The sequence below is a fragment of the Daucus carota genome, chromosome 7 (assembly GCF_001625215.2).
Source record: "Daucus carota subsp. sativus chromosome 7, DH1 v3.0, whole genome shotgun sequence".
Lineage (NCBI taxonomy): Eukaryota > Viridiplantae > Streptophyta > Magnoliopsida > Apiales > Apiaceae > Daucus > Daucus carota.
The window spans coordinates 30,872,644-30,882,947 of NC_030387.2; the positions used below are offsets into that span (position 1 = coordinate 30,872,644).

At 34.6% G+C, this 10,304-nt stretch overlaps 1 protein-coding gene across 1 annotated transcript; it reads left to right on the forward strand.

Moving 5' to 3' along the window:
* The first annotated feature begins 3,062 nt into the window (after positions 1 to 3,062).
* Positions 3,063 to 5,883, forward strand: LOC135147970 (uncharacterized). Its single transcript, XM_064082057.1, has 7 exons — positions 3,063 to 3,173; positions 3,739 to 4,076; positions 4,195 to 4,327; positions 4,425 to 4,736; positions 4,857 to 4,979; positions 5,138 to 5,641; positions 5,725 to 5,883. The coding sequence occupies exons 1-7, from the start codon at positions 3,063 to 3,065 to the stop codon at positions 5,881 to 5,883; spliced, it is 1,680 nt and encodes a 559-aa protein (XP_063938127.1).
* The last annotated feature ends 4,421 nt before the right edge of the window (positions 5,884 to 10,304 follow it).

The window sequence follows — 10,304 nt, forward strand, 5'->3', positions numbered from 1 at the left end:
ATAATTAAAAATCAATTTAAATAAAAATATCTGTGCGTCAGCCCCTCAAAACGACGTCGTTTTTTTGTTTGGTACTAAAACCGACCGATTGGTCGGTCGGTTTTAACTTGCAGCTTTTATATCACTTTTTAGCTAGTAATGAGCTCACATTCACTTGAAATAAAAATCAAAGGAGAAGAAAGGAGCTAAAGTGGGGAAGAATTATTGCTTGCAAACATTTCAAGTAAGTGATTTTCATTTATTTGCATTAAATGTGTGTGTGGTGGGTGTGTATAGTGTTTGTTATATTAAATGTGTGTGTATGTAATTACATTGAATGCTTGTATTGCATTAAATGTATGAAATTCATGTGAAATTATTTGTTAAATGTATGTGTGTATTGAATGTATGTGTGTATTGAATGTATGTGTTATTAAATGTATGTGTGTGTTAAATGTGTGTGTAGATGACAAACTTGGATCGAAGTTGGATTAGTAATCAAGTGCAAAGTGATAAAATTTCGTTAACTCCGGAATATAGGAATGGTGTAGAAACTTTTTTAAAATTTTCAAGTGAAAATGGAATGGGAGAAGATGGTACAATGAAGTGTCCTTGTCAACGTTGTAGGAATTTGAATTGGTTAAGTATCGACGATGTTAGATTCCATTTACTTGCTAAGGGGATGCTTGAGGGTTATACCGTTTGGACATCACATGGTGAAGAAAGAGGAAGAAAACGTAGTCGAACATCGCATAATCGTTATTGTGTTCGGGAACCTACGAGGGTAGAACAACCGGTAGATTTGAATGCGATGCTACATGATTTTGCCGGTGAAAATTCCGAATTTTATAACAACGTGGATACGGGAACTAGGAATGTAGAAGAAGTTCCAAATGATAGTGCAAGAAGTTCCAAATATATACGGTGGTCAAATCTAAAAGTCGTCCGATTGATGAATCAATTATTGTGCAAAATGATATAGAGGACGCTTTTCAAGAAGATAGATCTAATGCCGCTAGCTCATTTTCACTATTTGTTGATTTTGCACAATATGGACAAATACCATTTATTCGGCATGAAAATCAAGATGATGATGATGATGATGAAGACGAATTGCGAGATGATGAAAATCAAGATGATGATGATGATGTTGAACACAATGAAGAAGAGGAAGATGATAATGAAGATGATGATGAAGATAATGATGATGATAATGAAGATGATGATGAAGATGATGACGGTTTTGATGACTTTCAATGATGTGTAAATAATATACAATGGTGTAATCATATACAATGTTGTTTAGGCTGCTTAGTAATTTGGTTATGTATTGGTATTTGATGTTGGTACAGGATTTGGCAATTGAAACTACAAAAGAATCTGTTTTTTTTTTCAATTTTTGCCCAGAAAACCGACCGTCAAACAACATAACCGACCGGTTTTGACCATTAAACTACCAGAAAACCGACTGCATTCATATAAAACCGACCCCCATTTTCCAGAAAACCGACCGCATTCATATAGGCGCGGTCGGTTATAAGCCGGTCGGTTATAAAATCCAGGATAGCGTACTGCCACAAAACCGACCGTGTCAAAACCGACCACATATAACCGACCGTTGCAGGATTTGACATCGGTCGGTTTTACTCAAAAGTCAGTCAAAGCCTCTGTATATTATTTGTTATATATATATATATATATATATATAAATTATAATAATATAACTTTACCAGAAAACCGACCGTGTTCAAGTAAAACCGACCAATTTTTTCCAGAAAACCGACCGGATTCAATTAAAACCGACCGTCTGCCCAGAAAACCGACCGCTGGCCCCTTTGACTTCGGTCGGTTTTAACTAAAAGTCAGTCAAAGTCTACATATTATTTATTATATAGACATATAAATTATAATATATAAACAAATATATATATTATATAAATATGTATATATATATATTATTTTACATAATATTTTACATGTAATATTTATATAAAATATATTCGTAATATAAATATATATACAGTCATAGCTATCTCTTCAATCTTACATACACCGATGGTTACAAGTGAAGTGTCCGGAGAGGAAGGTGTGAAACCTAACTCTTGTTTCCTCCTTTGCTCACGGTGATAAGTAAACGTCGTTCATCTCGTCCCCTTTGACGGTATTCAAAGCAGATCGTAGACTGACTCAGTACTAGTCACTATCTTGTGTCTATATATTATTGGCTCATTTTTAATATATATTATTTTAACTTTTTTTCCTAACTTCACGTGCCAAAAATTTAAGATTATTCCGATCATTGCATGTACATTCTTATAACTGATATATGTCATAAGCAGTGTTCTAATTAATAATCGCCGATTTAATTGAGTAATCCCCGATTACTCCACTGCAATGTCGGACATTGATTCGATTTTTGAAATACGATTAATCCTTATATATATTTCTTAATCGCAGTATATACGATAAATATACCAATTAAAATATTATATTACCTTAAATATGAATAATTATAGAGTTTATGAATATAATAAATATATTAGTTGCTAATATAGTAATATTACTTTTGATTTAAAATTAAAATATTATTAAATAATACTAGCTATTAATATAATATTATCTAACTATTTTTAATATTAAAATATTAAAAGGTATGGTTTTTATTTAATTAAATAATATAATTTGGCCATTTTTTCAATTTAGGGTTCCTTAAACCCGACCGACGTACTATAAAACCGACCGATCTTTTTTTGCGCCTAATTTTTCACGAAAAATTAAAACACGCGCCTTAGTGAAACGATGTCGTTTCACCGGACCCAACGTCATAACCGACCGCTCCGTCGGTCGGTTTTAAGCTCTGTATATATAAAAAAACAGCCGTTTTATTTCTTTTCCTTTTATCTTTCTCTCAACTCTCATCTCTCTCGCCTCTCTGAACTCCCCTCTCTGAACTCAAATCTCTCTCGCTCTCAAATCTCTCTCGCTGTCTAATCTCTCTTGCTGTAAACTCCTTCTCTCAAATGGCAATTCAATCTTTCATCTCTCTCGCTCTCAACTCCCTTTTTCTCAACTTGCTCGTGATTATGGTTGCGCTCGATTCTCTATGCGAATTTGTACTCGGTTCACAGAGGAGGGTTCGGTTTCCTCGGAAGAAGAAAGCCCCTTCGCTTTTCGGTTTGGGTTCGGATGATTCGGTATGCTCGATTCGTTTAGTTTGGGCTCTATTTCATTTTTTCAATTTAGTTTAGTTTAGTTTGTATGTGTATATGTTGGTGTGTATGTGTATCTGCATATATTTGTTTGTATTTGTGTTAATTTCTGGGAATTTCATCTATGGGTATGTATTTGTGTATGTTTGTAAGAGTATAAGTTTGTGTTAATTAGTATATACGTGTATGAAAAATTTTGCATGCAATTTGTCCGTCGGTTATAAGTGGGGTGAAATTTTTCTTAAATTTTCAATTTGTATAGTTTTTGTTTTCTTAGGCCCATCATTTGTATGTTTGTATGTGTTTGTATATGTTTGGTTGAGCAAAACACATACTAATTGTATAATTATACAAATTAGTATGTATATTTTGTATATGTATAGTTTGTATATTACTTTAAATATGAATAAAGTAAGCGTGTATGTGTTTGTGTTTGTGTTAAGAGAATAAGTGTTTAAGTGTGTTTGTGTTAAGGGGATAAGTGTTTAAGTGTGTATGTTTTTGAGTTTTGGATTTAACTTGATTTTAATTTTAATGAATTGTATTGTAGGGGCTCTTTGGTTGGGTGATGATTATCGTCATGATTTCAATGACGATATATATCATGGCAAGAAAAAGGAAAGCAACGGACAAGGACACCGACAAAGGCAAGGGAAAGAGTGTCGGTAGTAGTACAAACAAAAGGCGCGCTAAGGGAAAAGGCAAGGGGAAAGAAAAGACGGTGTTGCGTGACGAGCCAACGGATTCGGATACCGAATCGGACCAAAACCCAAGGGAGGCGGAGGAGGAACCGGTGAGAAGAGTGAGGATGCCGCGGTCACATTCATGCGGCATTTTTGGAGCTAAGATACCAACAAGACCTCGACGGATCAATATCTCCGATGGACAGTAAGTATATTTTTTTATATGTAGTGTTTTGTAGTGATTTGTAATGATTAATATATACAGTGTGCGTTAGTTATTAATAATTTGTTCACGAGTTTATATTTATAATGTTCTTATATAGTATTGAAGATAATGAGGCAAAAAAGACTTTGCTTGCGATTATTCGGGCAAGATGGCCTTTGGGTAAATACACGTTTAGTGACATAGACGCGGCTTACCCAAAGTGGCTCGGTCTAAGGGTTGAGGAGTTTCTAGTAAGTAGATATTTTTTTAATATAATATGTTTTTGATTTTGTTGGTAATTGGTGTGATTATTCAATTTTAATCCTTGTACTTGTTGATATTATGTAGAAATATTATAGGCAATTGAAAGGTCAAAGCCGTTCAAAAGCCAAAGCTATCATTGAAGATCACATAAAGGTCACAATCAAAAGGACCATGAATGAATTGAAGAGGAGGATCGAGAGGAAGTCAAGGGAGGAAGGGGTTTCGAAGTTGGCTTTGAAACCGGAATATTGGAATATCATTTTTTGGAAAGATCTTCTCAAGTATTGGGACATGGATGAAGGCCATTTGCATAGGTCGGAAGTTGGAGCTGCTAATCGGCAACGCGTGGAAAGGTTGCATAGCGCGGGTGCTCGCTCCTTCAACCGTGTGCGCGAGGTAATACTATTTTTAATATGCAAACACACACACACACATTTTATTTTTACCTTATAATTATATAATATATAATATAATAATGCAAATGCTAATATAAGTTATTTTGTGGTATAATTCAAGAACATGAAAAAGAAATTGTCTAAAAGTCCGACGAAGCTTGAGGTGTGGGATGAATGCCACACTAGGATCGGCTCCACTCCCGAGAGCCGAATATATACTACCTCCGCCGCTATGCGCATTGCGGTAATCTTCTAATTTTAGCATTTTAATTAATTGTGATAACCATGAATACGTCAATATGTTTATATGTTTAATTAATGCTTATATCTTCTTATTTTAGCACTTTAATTAATTGTTTATATCATAACCATGAATGCTAATTAATTGTGAAAAATGTGTAGGAACGATATGCCTCCATTCTTGATCGTATGCCGGTGGAGGTTACTCAAGCGGGGGAGCGGGATGAGCCTTGGGATTGGTGGATGGAAGCAATGGAGGTTCCCCAAGGCGAGAGGCCAAAAAAGAATTACGTTGTGGGGTTCCCTAAAGCTCGAGCTAGTGATTTGATCCCAACACTAGCCACTCACTATAGGGATTCCACCCGTGGCGGCGCCGGCTCATCCTCATCCGCTCCAACACAAAATCCGGTGGTTCCCGATTCCATCTTCCTCCCGATTGTCCGCAATGTGCTCAATGAAACCCGTGCCAATCCTCTCCAATTTGCTCGTCGCCTATCGGATGAGGAGATAACAACCTTTGCACGCACAGCCCTCGAGGCATCCGATCCAGCCGCTGACCCGGCTCGGAGGGCTGAATGGAATAGCCTTCTCGGCGGCGAGATTGTGCACATTGTAGGGACATTGCTCGAGGATGTCCTCCAAAAAATGGATGCTCGTGCTCAAATGGTAATATACTTATGCTTTGTTTTTTGTTTTTGGTTGATATGTAAAAATGAATGGATTTCTAATTGTTTGACATGTTTTTGTAGGCAACTGCGCAAGAGGGAGAGAAAGATTACACGGATGTGGACGAGGAGACGGATGAAAACACGGATGATGAGGGTGAAGGCGAAGCCGGTGGCGAAGGCGGTGGCGAAGATGGTGGCGACGGCGGTGGTGAATCATCCGATGTTTCATTGACCGATTAGTGTAATTTATATTTTAATTTTAACGGACGGTATATATTAAGACAGTGGTTGGATTTGGATTGTGAATGTTTGGGTTTTGAATTGTTTGAATGTTTGGATTTGAATTTGTAATTAGTATGTTTGGATTTTGAATTGTTTGGATTTGGATTTGGATTTGTAATTAGAATGTTTGGATTTGGTTTAATTAGAATTGTTTCGTTTAATTTTGTTGTTGGTATTTTGTGATGTTTGGTTGTTTAGGATGCTTGGTTTGATTGTTTGGTTGGTATGGTTTTGGTACAGGGAATTGATTGGAAACTGCAGATTCTGCTGCAATTTTTTTAAAAATTCACACAGTAAAACCGACCGAATGGTCCCAAAACCGACCACTTTTTACCATATTGATGCCAGAAAACCGACCGCATTCAACTATAACCGACCGTGCTCATCACATAAAACCCAGAAAACCGACCGTATTCATCAAGAGTCGGTCGGTTATGAGACGGTCGGTTATGTGAATCAGGGTGGCCTTCTGCCACAAACCCGACCGACTCATAACCGACCGCACATAACCGATCGTGGCAGAAGGTTGACTGCGGTCGGTTTTGTGTCAGAGTCAATTCAGATAAAAGGCACATAACCAACCACTGAAATCGGTCGGTTTTACCAGTCGCTTCTGACGTGGTGTGACACCTGTTGCCACGTGGTGACAGGTGGCATCAAGTGGGGCCACTTTTCTGGGAACAAAACAGCACATAACCGACCACTTACTTGGTCGGTTTTAAGGGTTAAAGCCGACCAATTCGCGTAACCGACCAGGGTTTAACCGACCAGCCATATCGGTCGGTTTTAGGCTTATAACCGACCGATATTGTTCATAACCGACCGATGCTGGCGGTCGGTTATGTCCTGTTTTCCCGTAGTGAAAAGATATACAATTAAAATAGAAATGCTAGTGATTAGATATACTTGTCTTCATGAATGGTACATGAATTTTATATAGTGCATTTTAGCTGCGACATGTTATGATAATCGCCATGAGAAGCCTCGTGCTTTTAATTATCACCAAGCTTTTACTTCCTCATCAACAAGACTGTTATCTGCTTCTTGCTTTTGATTTCATCTAGGAGCTCTCCCCTCAGTCATCCTAAAACTCTTGATCAGCATCAGTTTCTGTTGTTATCATCCTCAAACTCTTAATCAGCATCAGTTCTTGTTATCCCACAACGCTTGTCACCTTGTAGATGATCATCATGGTAACAACTGCTTAGGTGTCTGAGTGTGACAATATTAAAAAATAGTTGTATTAAGTCAAAATACTTGTCCTTTGATTAGATGAAAAATTTTCATATATAAAAGAAGTTCTCTGATACTTTCAGTATTTCGGTACAATTCACAGCTAGGGGTCGTTTGGTTCGTGGGTATCTCTCAATTATGGGGATCGCCCATTCCAAACTCATACCTACTGTTTGGTTAAAAAAAACAAAATACCAAACTCATATCTTAAACCCTCAACGTATGGGTTTTTGATACCAAGTGGGGAGGTGGTTATGAGATGTAGGTATGAGATGCATTCATTTTTTATTTTTTTGTCTCTATTTAAGTATTAAATATTAATATTTTATACAAAATTAAATCAATGATGCAAAATATATAATATTGTATATACTGATTCCAGCACTCAACCAAAACATATGATATAGATATGATACTCAAACTCATACTAGTTTAACCGATTCTTCGTTCCAACTCCATACCACTCCTCAAATCAAACGACCCGAAAAGACAATTAGAAACCGATATAGTATTTGACCTGTAAGGTTATTCTTTTATTTACATATAATTAATTGCCCCAATATTTGAAGTAATTGGTATGTGTAAAACAAACTTAAAAATAGATATAATAATTCATCACAATAAGAAATTCATGAAATGGGCTATGTCAAAATTTAAATTTAAAAAAATATATCTTTCCAAATTTACTTTACATAAAATAAGGGACTAGGTGTTATTTACTCTTTATGTTATACTCCCTTCGTCCCATGGTTGTTTACGTTCACTGTTTGCACGCATTTTCGAGGGTCCTATAAAGTATAGTTTTATAACTTTTTTTAAAAAAAATCTTTTTTTGAATAAAAGTTTAGACAAAAAGTTTAGACATCAAACTTTTATTCAAAGAAAAAAAATTAAAAAAATATATTGTGAAACTATACTTTAAATGAGTGTGAAAAAACGTGCCAAAAAGTAACGTAAAGAAATGAGAGGAACGGACGGAGCAAAGTTTTTGAGAGGCTTAGTATTAAAAACTTATTTGACATGTTCACTAGCCGTATATGAACTGAAACACTTTTATTTCTTAATCAATACTCGCTCTGTCTCATGATAAGAGTCGCTTTGACTTTTTACATGTAATTTGAGATTGAAAAAAAACATACTTTTATATATTATTTTTAAAATTTTTATTTTGAATAAAAATAAAAATGTTAAACTTTTATTTGAAAAAAGAAATTTCAAAAAATATAAATGTTAAACTTCATATGACCCTCTCATTTCTTTACTTACTTTTGGGCACGTTTTTCCACACTCGTTTAAAGTATAGTTACATAATTTTTTTTTAAAAGTTTTTCTGAATAAAAGTTTGATGTTTAAACTTTTATTCAAAACGAAATTAGAAAAAAATTATAAAACTATACTTTATATGAGCCTCAAAATGCGTGCAAACAGTGATCGTAAACAACCATGGGGACGGAGGTAGTATATATTACTCCCACATAAATATATTTTCGAAATTAAATTATATGTTTTTAAACACATAAAAAATGAATATTGCATGTTCGGATTTCTCACTTGAAAGAGAATCATTATATATTTATTTTGGTTTTGAGGATGGTGGATATAAACAAGGTAGCCCACTTCCTATACATACATGTATTATTTCATTCCGCTCTAAATCAACCAAAAAATTAGGATAAAGGGTCACGTTGTATCCGATAATACTCTTTGGTTTCAGGTTGAAATTAACCAAGCGAAAGACCTTTATTTATGTCACCAAATAAAGGTCTTTCGACCCTGAAGGTGGGACTCTCAACTACTTCACTAAAGCCTGGTTTTTCTGCTTATAAAAACAGGAATCATTAGACCGGGAACATGATACTAGACCCCCTTAATCCACAACTCACATTAATTAAATTCTTGGCTTGGTCACTTCTAGCGTCCATATATGTAGCAAGATTGTATTTTTTTTTGATTTTCAGGACCCCGGGAATCACCTTGAATAAATTGTGAGATTCCACTTAGTTTCTCATTAAGATATATAAGAAATAAAATATCCCATTGATTTATGTTGGGATTCTCATTCTTTGTGTATTGTTGCATATATATATATATATATATATATATATATATATATATATATATATATCAAGTATATCGATAGTTTTATTTACAACAATTTATAGCATATCAAACAACAGGTATCTCAAAATATTCTATAATTTTTTGAATTACTGCCTAATGGTCGAGAGAATATCACTTATGCATGTGAAAGGCAAGATAGGGACATATTTAGACTTCCCATAGTCATCTCCTGTTTTCATTTATTATAACTAAGTGGCCGTTTGGCTGAGTTTATGACTTATGGCTTAACGTCATTTATGACTTAACGTGACTTATTTGATAAGCTAGAAGTTTAAAATGTCTGTTTGGTAATTTTGACTTATTAACGGCTTATGGGTTATTAAAATTATAATAATAAAAATACCTAAAAATAAAAGTGTTTTAGGAGTAACTTATGACTTATGGGTAATTTATATTAAAAAAAAGTTCAAAAAAATTAAGTCACTGGAAAGAGTACCCCAAACTAACTTCTGGCTTTAAGTCAACTTCGGGATTATTTCTACTTTAAGCCGGCTTTTGACTTATTACACAACAAGACATTTTTCATCTTAAAGTTGGAAAAGCGGGGGCTTAAAGGGGCAGGCTCTAACACATTTTTTCTTCCAATATAGCAATCTTAAACGACCGTTCTCTGTTCTTTGAATCCTCCATACCAGTAATTACTTATGTGGCTATATTAGAATACACAGAATCATAAGCCGCAATAGTTTTCTTTCACCTTATTAAAACTGGCAACCAAAAATTAAACCATATGAAAAGAAGATAAAGAGATAGAGAAAAAATTAATGTGAAAATAGAAGTAAGAATGTGATCCATCTATGAATTTTAATTACCGTTCTACTTCCTAGGGCAAGAGTAGATTTTGATTGGATGCCATTTTTAATTTTTGCCTTGGCTTTTTGAATTTTGATTTTTGGTAGATTTTTCAATTTTTTGTGAGTTTTATTTCCTATCAATTTTGACAAGTTTTGATTCACCCTAATTTTAAATTCATTTATAATCATTTCAAATCTTTTACTTTGGGCGGATTTTTGATATTGGTAGGT